The 19738-nt window shown below is 47.9% G+C and overlaps 1 protein-coding gene across 6 annotated transcripts in view; it reads right to left on the bottom strand.

Moving 5' to 3' along the window:
* The window catches only part of Prr5l (proline rich 5 like), a 157566-nt gene that overhangs the window by 37228 nt on the left and 100600 nt on the right, over positions 1–19738 (bottom strand). For all 6 annotated transcript variants that reach the window (XM_058583351.1, XM_058583365.1, XM_058583357.1 and 3 more), the window contains one exon: positions 8740–8788. In XM_058583351.1, the coding sequence (XP_058439334.1) occupies positions 8740–8788 (49 nt within the window). The remainder of the gene's footprint in view (positions 1–8739; positions 8789–19738) is intronic.

The raw sequence follows: 19738 nt of genomic DNA, 5'->3' as shown, positions 1-19738 counted from the left end.
GACTCTTCCAGGGCCCTCCTCTCCACTACCACATTCCGTGTCCAGCCCAGGTGGATCCCATTCCCAAACAAGACATTCCTTCCCACCCCAGAGGGGCCTCGTGGCTGTGCTGCTCTGCCTACGGAGAACATATGTGAGCCAACAATTCCACCCAGGCATGTGTTTCCGGTGATATCCGTGTCTTCAAAGGTTCCTGTTATTGGCAAGGACCAAGGGATGGAAATCACAGTTCACCCCCATTTCTACCCGGCACGACTTGGAAAGGCCAGCATGATCTCTAATGTTATCTGCATTTCCTGTGAACCTGGTCGCCCTCCTAAGCAAGCAATAAAAGTCTCACAAACACAGTCACCCCCAGGCCAGAGAGTTCTTAATAAACCAGTCCTGGTGTGGGCGGGTGGGATGAGATGGAGCAAAAACCCAAGACAGAGACTGAGAAGATCAGTCACTCAGCAGTAATACTGGTTCTCCACTGAGTACCGTTTCAGCCACCATGAAAGGGGGAAGTGGGGCTTCTAAAAATTATTATTTTTTTTTTTATCAGGAATCAGGAAAACAGACCATATCTGATTTGTTAGACACTCAAAACAAACAAGCCAAATCCCTGAGCCTCCTCCCCCTGGGTCTTTTCTCAAAGGATGCCTGGGGGGCATTTTTACATTTTATGTTCTAATCCAAGAAAGAGGCTTTTCTCCTGTGGTCAGATGACCTGGGTTGGATCTTTGCTCTGTAATTGACTATGATCTCAAAGAACCTCCCCCTCCTCCCTGAGCCTTAGTAAGCGGCTATAAGAAGGGGATATATATAATAACAGGATCTCTCCGTCCTGGGTTGTCAGGAGGGATAAAGGATTGTCAAACGGGTTGTCATACTCAAGATGCACCAGGATCCCGGACGCTCACGAAAGCCCACAATGCTGGGTCCCAACCCTGTGTTCCTCATTCAGTTGGTCTGAGGGAGGGCCTGAGATTCTGCTTTTTCACACGTTCACAGGTGATGCTGCAGCTGCTGGTCCGGGAACCACACTTTGAGAACTGTTGTCTCAGCACAACACCTGGCACAGGAGTACTTGAAAACACCGGCTGACATCACTGCTATGATTTTCTCTTCCCTGCAGCTCTGAAGGACTTCAGAGAAAAGGCTTTCCAGAGTGAACAAAGGTTCCCAGGGCAGCCTTTGCTCCTCATGCAGGTTTACTCTTTTTTAGGACTAGATTTGCAACATCTCCCCCCACCTTCTAGGCCTCCCTCTCCCTTGATGCCCTAGTCCTGGATCTTGCCATTCTTTGCCTGGTGTACAATAAATCAGCCAATTTCATATATAATGGGTTTCTGAAATACATCCTGATATGGAAGAACACACTCACGTGATATAGGGGAAGTCCCTTCCACAGAGCACGGTAAACTCCCTAATCACCTGTCTCCGGAGCCCATCTCTGGATGACATCTCAGCGTTTCGTACCTATACACTCCTTTCTCTCACAATTGAATGTGCGATAACCTCAACGCAGTGAGGCGGAAGATTTGACATTTCGGCGTGCCTATTGATTTTCACCTTTGTCTCAAACATGTTAAGGCCGGGTCTGTCCATTTCAAGACCCATTTTCCCACTTAGCTTCATTAAGTATGAGAAAATCTCAATAAAAATTGCAAATAATTGCTCAAAATTCAAGTAACTGCTGAGCAGACTAAGCACAGTGAAGCCACCTCTAAGTGACTGCTGGCTGGTGGGCAGCCTCTAAAGGATGGGTGGCCACCAGCAAGCAAGGTAAGCTCCCTCTCAGCCCTGATGAGCTCAATCCCATTTTCTCCCTCCAGTGGCCAATGGGAACTTTCTGGGCCACCTCAAAGTTTACAGCCTCCACCAGACCTTGATGGTTCCAAGTACTGTCCAAATCCACAATGCAACCTTCATGACTTTCTCACTCAAATAGAACACAAGGCTCACCCATCCCCATCCTCTCGCTGGAGCCCAGCTCTGTGCATCCACAGCCCCATTGTATATGGGCCCCAATTCTACCTTCAAAACAGAGCAAATGTGGAATTCCCCTCACTCCCTGAGTCCACCAAATGACCTCTTTTTTCCACTGGGGGAATCCTGCTTATTAGAGAAGCCTTCCCAAGTTGATCAAAGAAGAGCCAACATTTTTCTCCCTTGCTCAACTTGTGTTTGGAAATTACTTTGGCCACTCTGTCTGCTCTCCACCCCATGTGCCCTGAGTCCTATCTGTGTCCCTACAAGGAATGTCCACTTATGCTGGATCTGTTTTTTTTTTAACTTTGAATAAAAAGTTTAATTTTAGAAACTGAAACCATCATTTGTAAATACACTAAAGCAAAGTCTACTCAAATTGAGAGTGAACGTAGTTACAGTATTAATAGAAGGACAGTTTCCTAGGGGGCCATGGCAGAGGAGTGAGTAGCCTCACCCACAAAACCTAATGGTCTGAAATGACGTAGAACAGGAACCTTTTTCAGATGTTAAAAGCAAACACTTAAAAGAATCTGACAACTGATAATTTCACTCTGATGTCCTCGGGATTCTAAAATACCCCAGTGATGGTTGAATCTTCCCTTATTATAAAAAAGGAAAAATCTAAATGCCTAAGGCTAGTCTCACCGCTGTAGCCTGCCAGATGCCCCCATTGGTCACTACAGCCTCCAGGGCCCGGCTGTGGTCCCCAGCACCTGGGTCAGCACACACAGAGCTCCACTGCTCAGGGACGCTCGGTCAGAGGCACCAGACGAGGTCAACTGCCACACTCTGCACTGGCTGAATCCTCAGCACAGGACTCCGATCTCAAGGAGTCAGGACAGACAGTTGGGGACCTCTGAGTGAATGAACGGACTGTGCAACTCTGAATGCAAAGACCTGAAATGGAACATGTCCGTGACCACGTCACTGCAACTGCACACTCCATGACTCACCCAAGTACAATTTTGTTTTCAAACACTTTGGGTAAACAGTTAGCTTCCAGAATATTCTCTCCACTCCTCAACACATTTAAGAGCCTGTCCCCATCAGGATGGCTTAGGCTCCACCTCCTATTTACAGGTTTCATTTCACAGCCACAAAAGCTGTTTTGTTGCAATTAAAGCAATATTTAACTAAAAAACAATACCTGGTTCATGGTTTTTACACAATTGAACAAAAAGCCTACAGGATAAAACTGTTTACATCTTGTCTCCATTCAAGGAAAACTCATTTCTGACCTCTGACTTTTAAAAAACATTGCAGTCATTAATTAAAACCTAATCACCCCACTTCATAACCAACGAGACAGGCTGCTTCCAGTGGGCTCCCCAACATGCTGTGACCTGGCCCGACAGGAGTAAGGCACGTGTGATGTTACGGTGCAAGCCGGCAGGTGGCCCCAGATGCTGGCCTGGTGTCCCACATGGCCCTGTTGGGCAGGTCACAGCCCTAGTACGACAGCCAGCCAGCACTGCCGAGAGTGAGTTCAATACTGAAAGTAGATCAAGGGAAGATTCACTTTCAAAAAGATAAGTTTTTCAAAATGCTCCATCATGAGCCGGGGCTGGCCAAAGCTGCCATTCTCCGTGGGCGTGCTGAACAGCTTTTCCGAAGGGATGGTAACTTCTGAGGGCCAAAAAATCTGACGGCCAAAGTGGACAGCCCAGGCCAGGATGACCGCTTGAGGTTCCAGTAGGCCAGTGGGTCGCAGCTGTGCTCCAACACCTCCTCCTCCAGGTAGCACTATGTCTTTGAGCAGCCTCTCCCGCCCGTCTCACCCCTCCACCTGGCCACCAACAACCACGGGCTCTCCCCTCCGCCAGAGTGTCTCAATGGGGGCCCTGAGTCACAGCCATCGGAGGCAGCTGTGTCCTCTGAGGTAGAATTCAGTATTTCTAGCTCCCTGATTAGATCCTGCCTGTACTGCTCGCCTCCTCCTCCGTGAACAGGGAGGCTTTGTAGCGAGGGTTTTGCTGGACCTGTTTTTACATCTTTGCCATCCAACCTGTTCTTCAATTCAGGCTGTGCTGTGCGTTACCCATGAAGATGCATCTTTACCCCTGTGCTGTCTCCAATTTTAACTCCATGGTCACCAGGATGCTTCCTAGGGGTCTCCTCCTTTAGCTCCATGCCAGATGCCATATGTCCTTAATATTCTTTGGTGTTGATGAGCCAGGGGAAATTGGCTTCCTGGGACTCTTGCAGATGTGAGAAGCAAATTGAAAAAAATACTATATGTTTTTGTATGTGTTATATATGCACACATAGGCACACACACACACACACACATACATATACCACACACTACATGGCACCTATGACCTACTGGCAAATGGCTGACTAAATTTCCCTTCTTCCTAGAACTAGCTCACTCAGATTCTACACAAATTTCTGTACCAACAAAACTCTACTTTCAACAAAAGGGTTGGAACTTTCTGGGGCAGAAGAGAGGCCTTTAACAAACAACGCATGCCTGAAGCACCAAGATACCCAGCTAGGAAATTAAAAAAATAATAATAATAATGCAGAACGTTTCACATCATCAGTTTCAAAAGTTATAAGGGACCAATTATCCTCCGGAGCTGGCGCTAGGATATAGAGTTCCACTTGGAAGCCCTAATTTTCCTTCCGGGCACAATTCAAAACAGACAGAAGGAAAAGAAAAAATCGATACTGGAAATGTCAGAGATTTTTCCAGCCAGTGTCTCGTGGAAATCTTTCCAGGCTTCTGTGGATCAAACAGCCCGACTTCTCTGTGTGCAGACCCAAGATAAGTACCATTTTTTTACCTGCTTCCCGTGCCCTCACCTCAGGTCATTTTAATTATTCTTCACAGGCGGCTATTCTTTCTATGAATCTTTCTTTAAAACTGTAAAATGAAAATGCGCAGAGCCTCTCTGTGGCTCTGCAGGTGGTGAGCTGAGCTGGAAGGCGGGTCCCAGAGGGGACAGACCTCACTGCTGAATGCATGAGCCTGGGGGGCACCCATCGGCACTGAGGAGCCCAGCACCCATCCTTCACCTTCCCACGAAGCCATATCCACAGTTGGGGTGACTTCCCTGCCCACCCTGGGCTCTGCTGCTCCTCTGCCCCTACACCTTCCTCTTGTCCTCTTGCTGGGGGAAGTTCTTTCCCGAGCCGTTATTAGCTTTCCTTCCTGACACTCTCAATGGTAGCTGAAGGCCAGCTTGCCCCTGTGAGCCTGGACTGCCCTCCTCACATGGAGATTTCTCCTGAAATGGGAATGGCTTTGAACCAGCTCCTTTTCAAGTAGCACCTGGCCCTGGGCTCTAACCCAACTCTCTTGAACCACTTCCACATATGGGGCCATAGTCGGGGCCACTTACCCTATTATTCTTTGCATACTGTTTTTCTTAAATCCAGTCACTCACTTTGTATGTGCGTGCATGGGTGTGTGTGTGTGTGTGTTGTTACCGGGAATGGAACCCAGAAACATTCTATCTCTAAGCTACTTCCCCAGCCCTTTTTATTTTATTTTGAGACAGGGTCTCATTAAGTTGCCCAGGCTGACCTCAAACTTGGAATCCTCCTGCCTCAGCCTCCTACAAAGCTGATTACAGGTGTGCACCACCAAGCCATTTTTTAAATGTCACTGTGTTTTAAAAGGAAATTGTAGGCACGTCATTTACCATAAGCACAGTATCATTCAATGATCAACTTAATGCAAACAAATAATGTTACAAAATCCTAACTAGACCATGTCCCTAGCACAGGCACCACATTTGAGGCCTGCTCCTACTCCCTCCTTAAACACAGGAGGTTGCTGAGTCCCAGAGAAGGGCACAAGACACATGACACGGCCCAAGAATCTCCAGCACAATCATAAGGGCTAAAGGAAAATTTTAAAATGGGAATACTTTTGAAACACAAACTCTAACATTATCCAGTGCCACTGTGTGTTGTGTCACCTGTAATCATTTGGGGAATCTCTGGTAAACAGCCCCTCCCTGCTCTTCTAAGAATCTATTATGCACTCTACAGAGAGTGAGGAACCAAATATTTAAAAAGCAACCAAAGGTTCTGCACCCACATTTTGAAAAAGTCATGTCTTCAAGAGCCTTCTTTCCTTAAATAAGAAAAATCCCAGATTCAAAATTACAAAAACCATGCTGAGTACGATGGTGCACACCTAATCCTAGAGGCTTGGGAGGCGGAGACAGGAGGATAGTGAGTTCAAAGCCAGCCTCAGCAAAAGCAAAGCACTAAGCAATTCAGTGAGACCCTGTCTCTAAATAAAATATAAAACATAGGGCTGGGGATGTGGCTCAGTGGTTGAGTGCCCCTAAGTTCAATTCCTGGTACCCAAAATAATAATTAAAAAAAAACAAAACCCTACTAAACCCAGCCCCCAACCCCCACACCCAGAAAGAGATTTGGTAGATATTCACCAAGCAGCCTCTCTGATTAAGCCCCTGATAGGAAGTCACAAGTGGTTATTAGTTTTTCAATGCCTGGCATGCTTTGTAAGCAGTATTAACCGCCCCCAAAAAACCTCAGGGCTTCCCAGATAAAGTCCCCACCCAAACATCCCTCCCCACCCGACCTAGGGTAGCCCCCAACGCCAAGAGACGCTGACATTTAAAACCTGATTGAAACCACACCAAACCCGTCTCCTTCAAAGGTCAAGGAGGAAGGCAGCCCAGCCCAGAGGGCCCCTCCAAGACAATGAAAAACCACTGTCTGTAACTGGATGAGAAGTCAATCCACAGAGGCAGCAGGCAGTGAGCCCAAGGCTGACCTCCGGGTCAAGGGCAAAAATGATTCACATCTGCAACTAATTCTCTGTCTGGTTCTTCCTCTTCATGCTTCTCTCCCCCTGCACAGGAGTCTGACCCCATCAAACCCCAGGCTTCTGTTGGGTCCTGGTTTGTCTCCACTTAGAGGAGGCAGTTTTTGGTTGATATTTGTCATTCTTTTGAAGTGTACATAAAAGTTTAAGCTTCCTGAATCTTGGAAAGAAAAATAATATAATGGAGACTGCACTGTTTTTTAAAATTTGAAATGTCTTTAAACTGTCTTAAAAAGTATGCTCCACTTGGAACCCACCTGAAACCAAGATCCTTAAGCACTGCTCTTATTTTTCCACTAAAAAGAAGGCGTTAACCTGGGCACGGTGGCACACTCCCATAATCCCAACAGCTTTGGAGACTGAGGCAGGAGAATCACGAGTTCAAAGCCAGCCTCGGCAATTTAGTGAGGTCCTAAGTAACTCAACAAGACTCTGTCTCTAAATAAAATATTTTAAAAAAGGATTGGGGATGTGGCTCAGTGGTTAAGTCCCCCTGAGTTCAATCCCTGGTACAAAACACACACACACACACACACACATATACACACACATACACACACACACACAGGACTCACATAATAAACATGATTACTCTCTCTCCTGTTTTTTGGCAGTAACTAAGCACTTTATAAATAACTTATCTTTAGTCTTTATCACAACCCTATAAGGTTAGGTCCTATTACCCCTTTTTTTACAGAAAAGGAAACTAAAACACAGAGAGGTAAAGCAACCTGCTCAGGGCCACACAGCTAGTGAACAATTATGCTGGGCTCTGAACTCATGTAGTCTGCCTCAAAGGTCCATAATCTTGATCACTAGCTTCAGCTCCTGACATGCTAGGTGCCCAGGGCTTCAAGTGTGTTATTGCATGCAAACCATACAGTAACCTTATAAGGTAAGCTGTATTTTATTCCTGTTTCACAGATGAGGAAACTGGGGCACAGAGAGATAAAGCAGCTTTTCCAGCCCACTCAGCACACAGTGAGAGGTGGGGACTCCAACTTCACTGAAGTGTCACCCACTCAGTCACCATTGTTCATGTCTCCACCACTGCACCCCCCCCCCAATACTCGCCTTGGGTTATTCAGGAAAGCAGCTTGTGTCTGTGGATTAAAAATGATCCTCTAAATGGATCTGGAACCTTGAACTCATTAGCCCCACAAGAGTGTGTAGGCAGGAGGGAAGATTGACGTCTAATCCAATCCTGCCTTCAACAGAGCAGCCCAGGAGCCTGTGACAGGAAATAGCTGGCTAAAGGGCACATGCTCTTACACCCAACTAGCTGTCACCCACAGGAGTGGGAGGGGATACCCTGAGAGCAGGAATTCTCAGGGTGTGGTTGGGGGCCCTGGGGGGCTCCTCCAGACCTTTCAAGGGACCCACATGGTCACAGCTATTAGCTGCCTTTGCCTCTCCCTGACGGCACAGTGGAATTTCCCAGAGCCCACGTGACCTGCACTATTCCCAACAGACTGAAAGGGAAGCAGACAGGAGAATCCATCCATCTTCCAGGAAGCCAGATGGCACTGAGATTTCCCAACACAGAAGACGGTGTCCAACCTCTCACTATTTTTTAATTCTGGAAAAGCTGTTTTTCATAAAAGTGATATTTATGACAATGTAATCGGTTTCAATGAATTAAGACATATTTTAAAGCTTCTTGGGCTTAATTTCTAGTATGAGAAAGACTGACAGACATAACCTGAATAAGCAGCAATTTCTAAGAGCATAAAGGGGTTCTGGGACCAAACAGCCCGAGCACAACTGCAGGGGGGTGGCTGGAGTCTCCATTACCTGCAGGGGTCACCTGGTGCCCTCGCAGCAGCAGCCCTGCGTGGCGCGGTGTGTATGTGGGTGTGGGTGTTGAAGAACACCCAGGTGAAGAGTACATGGCCCTTCAGCTACGTGGTCCCACATGTGTGATAGTGATGGATTCTCAGATGCACCCAGCTTACCTGGAAATAGTCTGTAATGAACGACCCAAGTTCACTCTTCAGCAGGCGCCTGGGGAGAGAGAAACACTGTCAAGCAGGCCTCGGTGATACAGCTCATAGTGACCAGTTCCCAAAGTAGGGCCATGACAATGTGCTCACCAGTGGCATAAGGGCTGAGGCCCAGCCTGAGCAGGGAGGGCACCTTCCTGGGTCCTAGTAATGACCTCCATCCCCAAGGTCATCACAGCTGTGAAATCTTAGAAGGAGATTTGCTCATTAGTTTGCTTTGTAAGGGTGACCGTCAGCAGAGGGCAGCTGCAGGAAATCCCAATTCTAACAGAGCCAGCTGGGGCAGGCCAGAACACCCGACTTTGGTGAAAAAAAGAAAAAAGAAAAAAGCAAGAAGACAGACACAGCATTTTGCAACCTTCCACGTTTATAGAGCCCTTCATAGTGTAAGACGTGCTTTTCACACATTCTTTAACCGATGATTTGGTGTGTATGTGGGAGGGTGTAATTATTATTCCTCCTGTACCCATAAAGAAATTGGGCCTCAGAGACGTGCCCCAAATAGGGGCCGAGCCAAAACTGGAGCCCAGACCTTCTGCAACATCTTTTCCCATAACCCCATCTGTCTCTCCTCCAAATCCATCGGAGATACCCAGACTTGACATTCAACTGGGCACCATGATTCGGGCAGTCTCACCACTGATCACAGAGGGTCTGAGGCCGTTTTCAAAATGGACCACAAAGAACAGAGATTCTATTGACCCAGGCGAGACATTTACTGCGCTGTCCTGTATTTGCCACATAACATCATGGCACCAGGAGTACAAAGGTAAACAAGACAGACAAGACCCCTGTGGAGTCTCTATGTTTCTATTCATGTGTGTGGAGAGGGGTAGAGATAAATAGCATTTCAATAAATATACTCACAAGGTATTTCCAAAGTCTTAAGTGCTAAAAAATGAAAATAAAAAATTGGGAGTTTGGCATCCGATCTCATTTCCCTATGACAAATAAAGGGATCATCCCTACTGTTGCGTCGATACATCAATCCAGAGAAGATGAAGAAGCTAAAAACAAGAATAACTGGTTCCCAAGGTCCAATGTGTTCTTGTGGGAATAAGATCATCACGACTTCAAATGATTTCCTTTGCTCACCCCACCAGCTCTGGGTCTCGAAGAGCAAATGCTCAAACTTCTGACAACCCTGAGTATGAACTAACTCCCCAAAACATGCTGGCACATGTCACTGAAGGCTGAACGGGAGGTTGTTACAGCCAGATGTTGTTATGTGCAGAAAACAAGCAAAAGAATACTGAGAAAAGAGGGAAACACTCATGATCTAAAATTTTAAGAGTGAGCCCCGGAAAGATGCAAACACGTGTTGAACAAGAAAAATATCTTCCTTTTGCCTCAGCAGAAAATATGTCCCATGGTAGATGGAACATTTTGAGATTCAAGTTAATGGCAGGTCCCTAGAGGGCTACCCTCTCCACACACCCCAGGGGTTCTCCCGGATCTGGTCAGGGATGGGGAAATCTTCATCCAAAGTCACTGCGCTAAGAGCAGGTGGGTCCCTGCTGGTCTTCCAGGCTGAGGCTAGGACAGGAAACAGCACCCTAGGAAACAGCCCCACATAGAGGGAGGAAGAAGAGATAAGGAGTCTGCTTCTGACCACAGGAGAGAGAAACACCTCTTAACAAAGCCATGGTGGCTACTGGGAAGTCTCAAAACCACAAAGAAGCCAAGCTCATGAAAAAGTAGAAAAACAAGTCCTGGTAATGGCCCCTTGCCGTGGAGGTTTACAAGGTTGGCTTGGGCGCTCACCATGCTAAGGACACACTGTGGAACTGGGGTCCTGGAACCTGGGCTCAGAAAGCACTGTGCCCCTGGTGCTGTTGGAAAGATGGAAAGAGAAGGCAGTCAAGGAGAAGGAGAGACCTTCAAGATCCAGAATGAGGGCACTTCTTGGAGCAACAGGGCGGCAGGATCTTGGCTGGCATGATGATTGTGACTTGGAGCTGGACATGGCTTCATAAGTGACAGCTGTCCTGGGACATGTACAGTGGTACTCAGGGAGTGTGTGATGCCACCCAGTTGAAGATCCCCAGCAGCCTCCCTGGCTCCCTCCAGGGAGAGCAGAAGAAGCTGCTCCCTATGGGGTGTGTGGGTGCAGCACCCACTCATGGTTGCCAGGGCTGAAGCAAACCACAGAGCGCGTCAGGAAGGCTAAGCTGTAGGTCAGATCAGCTGATACAGGAAAGAAGTCAAGAATGGATTTGATACAACTGCCAAGACAGACTTAGCCAAAGGGCCCTGGAGCTAGAATCAGCTGTCCCAGGGGCGAAGGGATGTGGACAAGAACACAGTGGAATGGGAAGAGAACTTCTCTACCATCCGGATACTGTGACAATTACTTCTTTACTACTCCAGAGCCAGACACAGAGGTGGAACCTGCTTTAGACACTTGAAATGTAGTGGACTACAGTAGAATCACATGCTCATCCTATTAACCAACCCTGAGTTCAAGACCCTCTTCAGAGTGATGGATAGAGTTATCTGAGCAAAAAAGACCCATCTGATAACCTATGTCAAGACTTTATTGTCCTAGGTGGCAAATCAATATGCCGTGTTGCCCCATCCCTTACAAAACACTATCTTCTGTCTGAGCAGGTTATGAGGCAGGGTCACCACATATATGCACAGTTTTCACTGTAGCCAAATAGGAATCAAGTAAAGAGCTAATTTAAAAATCATGGTTCATCCATACAATGGCATTCTTTGCAATTGTTAAAAAAAACAAGAAGTACTGTAAGCAACAATATGAAAATATGTAAGTTATATTAAGCATAAAGACAATAAGATGTAGAATAGTGCGTACACCAAGGGGCCTTGTGGAAAGAGAGGATAAAAACAGGAATACGTATTTTTATTTACATAATACCTGGAAATTCATTGGTTAATTCTGCTCTGACAACCTGCTGTTTGAGTCTGGATGAGCTGTATAATTTGGTTTCCAGTAGGCCTTTCAAACCAAAATAGATGACACTTTGATTTTTTTTTAACACAAAAAACACATGTGTTTTTAAAAATCGCATATAAAAGCACTGGATCGGGTGTCCTCTCGGTGCCCCCAGGCAAGGAATTGGAGAAGGTTGAAGCTGTCACTGAAATTTAAACAAGGCAACACTTTAGCAAACGGTATTTCCTGAAGTTAGAGGGAGATGCTGGCCAACAGATATCCCACCCCATCAGACCCCCAAGTCCAGGCTAGGGACCTCATATATAGGGACCCATGTTGTCAGCTGTGTTTCCAGATGAGCTCCTTACAAGGGCAGGAAGAAACTCTGGAATTATTAGCTACTGTTACAATACTTATCTTTGAGGAGGAGGTTATGGGAACTGGGCTTCTGGGAAGCGGGTGAGAGATTATCCACTGTGTACCTTGTTAGAGGTTTAACGGTTGGAACCACATGAATAGAGTCCTATTCAAAAACAAGTCCCAAAGATTCTAATATGAACAATAATCACTGCCAAGGTCACCATGGATGGCCTGAAGCCTGAGAAGGAATGGTAGGAGGGAGTCCCCAGCAGGGCACATCAGGAAGTAGGCTGGGGTCAGGGTGACAGAAAGCCCTGGGAACCTGCCCATCCAGGCTGGTCACCTGAGAACCTTTGTCCTAAGGTGACAGAGAACAGAAGGAGGTGAGAAAAGGGGGCCAGGGCCACTTCCACACTCCCCATTTAATCCATTCTGCTTGTACTTGGTGTACAAAGAAACCAAGTTTGGACAACCCTACCCTTGCCTCAGCTGAACTGAGAGGAAGGGGTCCCCACACCTCTGTCTTGATGATGCCATCTCCAGGGGAACTTGGCAGATGCTTCCCCATGAAACAGACACACTCTCCCCGTCACCAGAAAAAAAGGAAAGAAAACTGAGAGCAGAAACCCCACTAGTTAATTCTTTGGAAACCTGCTATGGGTTAGACATGGAGTTTGATTCAAGGAGACAAGGACGAGACAGAACTCAATGACTTTCTCCTCCCCAGGGCACAGGAGGTTCATCTTATCAACAACTATCCTCAGAAGTTGAGAGTAAAAAAGTATCAAGGCATCAGAGACACACAGACCAGAATCACAGAGGGATACTTTTCCTGCACCATAATCTGGCACACTAAGTTTGCCCACTTAATTTGAAAAGCACAAGAAAGAAGAGAAAAGCAGGAGAAAGACAAATTTAAAAGAACATGGTTTATAGTTCCCCAGATGTGAAAAAAGATGAAAATTCTGATTCCCATTTCTGAGCACCTAGGTTCCCGTGAGGCTCAGAGGCCTAGAATTCAGCTGCCTCCCATCTACTTTTTCCATTCTTTCCTAGGGTTTCTTCCCTGCGAGCAGAAAAGCAATTACTCACCAAAAATAAAATAAAATAATAAGGCATAAGAAACAGATTCCTCCTAGGGTGGAGCCTGATTTTTTTTCCAGTTCAAGTTTACTGAGCACTTGCTAGGCGCCAGGCACCAAGGTCAATAACATGTGTTTCTACATTTAGCCCGAACCACAGTGATACCTCTGCTTTCAGTATGCAAGGACACTGAGCCCAGCATCTTGCTGAGTGCAAGAATCCTGGAGGCAGCTTACCTGGGTCTGAACCCCCATAGCTGCTTCAAAGCTGTCGTGAGCAATAACCTGAGCAAACATTTTGCTCCTTCCCACCATCATTTCCTCAGTCAGAATGTGGGGATAATAAGGGAACTTACTCCACAGGATTATCCCAAAGGCCAAATGAGTTACATCCCACAAAGTTCCTAGAACGGCACCTGGCACATAGCAAGGCTCAGCAAGCATGGGCCCCACGTTCTACCCGGGTCTGCTGGACTCCAAAGCCCACATCCCTAAGGACTCCACCCTCCTCTAGCTCCTCAGCATTTTCTTCCCAGTGCAGCCAAGACCAGCATTTCCTGAGCTTGGAACTAAGGACACTGGGGAAAATCATAAAGGAGGAAGTCTATCAGGGCTAGACCGTCCTGAGCAAAGGGTTCAAAGGTGGAACACTGGAGACAGTGCTAGAGAAAAGGTTTGCTGGGGTTGGGGCTGACACGAGAGCAACCCCTTGGCCCAGGCTGCTCCCTGTGGTCGGTGAAACGACATGTTGAACTTCCATACCTAGTTTCATTTGAAAACAGAATTCTGCTAACACCAGCCCTACCACAAGCCACTGAGCTAGAAGGAGAAGGAAGCTGGGGAACTGAGACTCATGGGATGGGACCCAACCAAAAAGGGAAACGGCCTGAAGTTCAGTCAGAAGTGAAAAGGAGCCACACGAGGGAAAAAAGGGGTAATGACTCACTGGCCTGTATTATCTCACCGCTGCTGCCCCCAGCCTGACCAGCCACGTCGCCACTCCAGTTGATGGGATTTCCTGTTATTTATACGGAAACATAATTTCACTCCTTGCCATCTTGACGACTCAGCAGGCTCCATGCCTGTGGGCTCGAAGGTCAAGGAGGCCCGAACAACGTTGGATTCCCGAGGGTGGAAATGTGCAGGGACACAGGCTGAGCTGGGCGGGGACAGAGAGGACTTAGAAACCATCTCAGGCACCGGGCTGCAATCCCCCTTGCACACAAGGGAAGATCCAAGGAAGCAAATCTCTCCACTGGCTGTGCTCCTCCTGACAGGTGAGGTTAAGAGGATGAGGCAGTGTGGATGGTCGTCCAGGATGAGGAGGGACAGCAGTATTGACGGCTATATCAATGTATCTGTCTGTTAACAAGTAGGGGTGTCCCAGGCCCCTCCAAGTACGGCTCCTTTATGGGATCCACTCAGACCACATCAAAAAAAAAAAAATCTAGGAACAGCAGGGGGTCCCTGCGTGCCCAACACGGCAGCCGGGTGGTGGCCAACCAACCTGATGGCTCCACTCTCTGAAGATGCCCCACCTCACTTCAGCAACAGCACGAGGTTCAGGAAGGCAGCATCTCTTAGGCAGTGACACTTGAAAATACGCCTTTACTCCCTTGGCCCATTCCCTTGCGGACCATGGAGCTGGTGACTCAGGTGTGACACTAGCTGCCCCAGCTCTCTGCTGTCTGCACCCCAGTAGGGACAGTGGGAAACGGGGACAAAGCCTCAAGTGGGAGTGTACTGAGCTCCTAGCTCTGTGGCTCATGCTGTGCTGGGCAGTTTGCACATAATATCCTGAATTCTCCAAGAGCCTCCCAGGTTGGAGTTGATTCTCGCTTTGCAAATGAGGAGAATGGTGCTCAGTGTTCAAATGGATGTTAGGCAGTGGTGCCCCAGGCCCACAGGAACAGGCCAGGAAGGTGAGTGTGGGGAAATGGTGCATAAACGGTGAAAACCCCTCTAGCACCAGCAGCCAGGCCTGGTGTCCACGGTCAGGTCCAAGCCAGTGTTGCCAGATCCGAACTTTCCAGAGAGGCCAGAAACCTGGAGTTTTTTTTGGGGGGGGTCCAGATTTCTAAACATGTAGGCCATGCCCCACTTGGGCTGGCCCCATAGGTTTCTGGTTGCCACTTCCCTCTTCCGGTTACCCTTCTTCTCTTCCAAGGCAAGTCTATTTCTCAACCACAGCAGGCACAGCCTATCAGAATAAAACCCTGCAGAAGACCACATCTTAACTCCTGCCCACTTGGGGTCCTCTGAAGAAGATGCCTCCACTTCCCTCAAGATCTGTTGGGAACTCATGCCTGGGTGCTCACAAGGCGAGTCCTGTGTTCCTCCTGAAGCCTGCTCATGACCAGAAGGTTCGGGTTCCAATCCCAGCCCAGGCCAGATGACTCCCAGTGAGCCATTCCACTTCCTTGGGGCGCACTTTCTCCTGTGTAAGATGGGGATGTCGAATATCTCCCGTGGGGCTGTGGGGAGTCCTACAGAGTTATACACACCAAGCCCCCAGAAGAGCCGGGCTCGCGGACCATGCCAAGTGTCTGCCATGACCATGACCTCCTGGCTCCACCATGCCTCACATTAGCTGGCGTCCTCTGTCAGCCCTTCTCATCTTCCCCCAGCTCCTCCCCAGCCATGGCTCCCACCCCAGTAGACAGACCCTAAGAGAGACATGGAAAAACCTGGGGTGGATTTCCCTTTGGGGTTCCGGCAGCCAGCTGACTCAGGAGGAGGATGTTCCACCTCAGCCCTGTCAGAGATCAAGCAAAATTCCTGGAACCTCCTCTTTCCTTGAAAATCTCTGGGGTTTCCTTCACGCCACCTCTCCATCCCCAAGAACAGAAGCAGGGTGGCTGGAGAGGAAAGGAAAATGTGTGTTTCCTGCCTCAGGCCAGCTGTAGATAACTCATCTCTGACTTCCCGGAAACCTCACCTCTGAGCTTTTATTTCTGCAGAGAAAAAGCCCTTCTAGGGAGTCGAGGGCACGGAGATAGTGTAGCAAGACAGTTCTATCCTCAGCTGCCCTTCCCCCTGATTCCTATCTGCTCATCCTTCAGATTTCAACTGAGGGATCATTTCCCTCTAAATCTAAGCATGTGCCCAATCTCTGCACACCTCAGCACTCCAGATTCTGCTGCCACCCCATTTCAAACATCAGACGTGGCTGCCTGCTCAGTCGCCCTCTCTCACTGCCGTAAGCTCCCAGAACAAGAACCACCTGCCTCAATGGCTACCCCAGATCACAGCCCAGGACCTGGCAGCGCATGTCACAGACATTCATTAAGTCACTCAGTAACAGAATCAATCACCCTTCCTTCCACACCGTCAACCAATCAAAAAGGGAAGGCACCCCTAACCACCTATGTGCAGAGCTTCTCACTAGAACCGGTTAGCATAAATCTTTCCATGCTTTTCTAACTCTTCCTGGTCACATCAGTCAGCAGCAGAGGTGCCAGTTTAGGAAGAGCGAGGTCCCTGTGTCAAAGTTCAGCCACCCCCAGTTAACTGGAGGCCCCACCTCGAAGCCAGACCTGGCCCCAGCCAACAGTAGCCACATCAGAGGTGAGACTGCAGAGGGGTGTTAGGAACCACATCAAGGCCCAAAGAGAATCCACACAGGAGTGCCCAGGACCAGCCCAAGTCCAGGCTGATGGAACTCGGGGGAGCCAGAGTTGTGGATTGTGATGACTTGGCCATTTCACAGAACGTGTCTACTTGGAAAGGTCACTTGCTTGATTTTAGGGACATAACATCAAGCAAACTCTGCTTCCTAAGGTAGTTTCAGTAGAAAATATTCTAATTTATGGTTTTCATATCGACAGACCATGTACCCTTGATTTTTATTTGGGGAAAACTGGCCACCATGTTGTTGAGGGATGAGGTTTCTGATGGATTTATTCTCCAAGTGTGGAAACACTTGTCTCTAAATTCAATATTCCATTCCAGAACTTAACTATCCTCAGTCCAGAGCTCTTCCTCATAGCTACCTCGAAGGTTATCTGCTAAAATACAAACTAGAGTTCGTTCTCAATGACACATTTGAAGAGAAAAGGTCCATTTTTGTAATGAATACAGTATAAGACCCAGTTACACAAAACATCTGCCTTCACAGCTATCCTCTGCCTGGGCTAACCTTTACATAAATTCACACTCCCTGGTCCATCCTAAGTCCGCAGTTAGAAGGGTTGGCTGGGACAGGTGATGGGAGAAGATGATTCAGCTTTGACACTGGACTTGGATAAACCATCAAAAAGTTTATTACCGTCTTGCTTGAGTAGCACCGAGAACTGAGAGAGGCATTTCCTCTTGTCCCTGCAGAAAGGAGAAGCCGCTGGCTCTCCTTTTAAGAACCTTGTCTCACGCAAGCTTCGATTCCAAGAACACCCTTGATGGAGCCATCTGACTCCCCAGTTCAAAGTGAGCTCACCTCATCCAAACTGCTGGGGAAGTCTTTATGTGGTGCTATTCATGAGGCAATTAGTCACACTAATTGTGCCCACATGAGTATTGTATGTCACTTTATTGTTCCTAAGTGTTCCCAATAATAATAATAATAATGACTAGCATTTAGTAACCATTTATTTTGCACTGGGTCCTCTACTAAGGACACTTCAGTGTCTCAATTCTCCCTCCACATGAGGTTGGTGCCATTTTTTTTTATCCTCCTCATTTTTCCGGGGCGGGGGAAGACAGGAAAATAAAGCAATTTGTCCAAGGTCACATGGATAAACCACTTTTGAGCCCCAGGATCTGAGTCAGAAACTGCTCTCTTCAATGAAAACATTCTACTGAAGAGAGACCCTCTGGCACATAGCAAGGCTGTCACAATGGATTGAAAAATAAGCTCGGGAACAACTTAGCCTTCGCTCCTTCCACATTTTTAGACTTTCCCACTGTCCTGTGTCTCCATTCTCATGCTTCAGCCTGATTATGGATCTATTCTACAAAAGGACAAGCCCAAACCAAAGCATCCATTATAATATGGCCAGAGAGCATGTTCGCTTCAGTGTTTTAGATCCTGAAATGCGGGCAGCTGTGTTTATTCCCACAGAAGTTCTTGCAGATGTGGGGGCACATGTGGTTCAGGTTGCTGTATGCATCCTGAGACATCTAGGTCCCATATAGGGCGGGTTCCCAGTTATTCTCTGAGGCCCTGTGATGTAAAACCTGTCTCAACTTGAGCCACTCTGGAAGAGAAGCCAGAGGATGGAAGGCCCAGATGCAAAGGAAGCCCAAGCCCTGGTTTCTAAAGGCAATGACTTATTCTGGGCTCAATTCCTGTATGTCCAGATAGCATCAACCCAACCATCCGTAGTTCCCACCAGTCTGAAAATCAAAACTCAGAGGTGCATCCAATGGTACCCCAACACTGGAAAGGAGAAGCATTAGTCAGATTTTTGCCACTGTGATCAAAATACCCAATGAGAACAACTTAGAGGAGGAAAAGTTTATTTCGGTTCATGGTTTCAGAGGTTCAGTCCGTGGTCAGCCGATTCCATTGCTCGGGGCCCAGGGTGTGGCAGAACATCATGGTGTGAGGGTTTTGGCAGAAGAAAGCTCAATCGAGAAGTCAGGAGGCAGAGAAGAGGTGAGCAGGAGCCACAGGGAAGATGAACCCTTGCAGGTCACAACCCCAGTGACTCACCACCTCTGGCCGTGCCCCTCCTGCCCACAAGGACCACCGTGTTAGTCCATTCAAACTAGGATGGACTGATTAAGTCACAGCTCTTCTAATCCAATCATTTACCTCTGAATATTCCCGCTTTAACACTGGAGGTTTGGGGGGACACGTCATATCTAAACCATAACAGGAGGGCTGGAGGAGGACCACTCCTCAGTGGGGAGTTAAGAATCGGCAGCCACGAGAGACGGGCTCACAGAGGCCTCATAAAAGGAATGATGCCAGAAAGAAAAACCAGGAACCATCAGCTTAACCAGCTTCCCACCAACTCTACAAGACACGAGCAAGAGTGGGGCCATGGACTGAACCATGTTCCCCTCAGATTCCTGTGTTGAAGCCCTAACTCCCAGTGGAATGGCATTTAGAGGTCCCCGCCTCCAAATCACCTTGGGAAGTGATGGGGTTCAGAGGGGGGTCCTGAGTGCACGGCCATCATGATGGACTAGTGTCCTTATAGGAAGGGACACCAAAGACCTTCCTCTCTCTCCAGTGAGATGGTAGCCACCCAAGAGACAGTAAGTGGACCCTCTCCCAGGTCCCAAATTGGCCAGCAACTTGATCTTGGACTTCCCAGCCTCCAGAAATCAATAAAAAACTTCTGCTGCTTCATCCATCCAGTCTTTGGAATATGTTGTAGCAGAATGAGACACTCATACAGGTGCCGAAGTCAGGCAGGTGATCACATCCTGACCCCAGCTCTACAGCTGTGTGACCCTGGACAAGTTATTTCATTTCTGTCATCCACAATCTTCTTGTCTGCAAACCACTGATAACAAAGGGCTGGATGAGCTGGTGTCTGGAGCTGTCTGGGACGCAGCACCCCCACCAGCAAAGCCGCCCCTGGCACCTTATGCAACGGGTAGCTTGCTGGCCACACTCAGCCCACAGATGTATTTTGTTTGGCCTGCATCAATGTTTGGAGAA

This window comes from Marmota monax, unplaced genomic scaffold (assembly GCF_021218885.2).
Source record: "Marmota monax isolate L192 unplaced genomic scaffold, Marmota_monax_Labrador192_F-V1.1 WCK01_AAM20220418_F8-fsc00047, whole genome shotgun sequence".
NCBI lineage: Eukaryota > Metazoa > Chordata > Mammalia > Rodentia > Sciuridae > Marmota > Marmota monax.
Note: the sequence above shows the minus strand (reverse complement) of the source record. Positions and strands in the feature narration are given on the sequence as shown.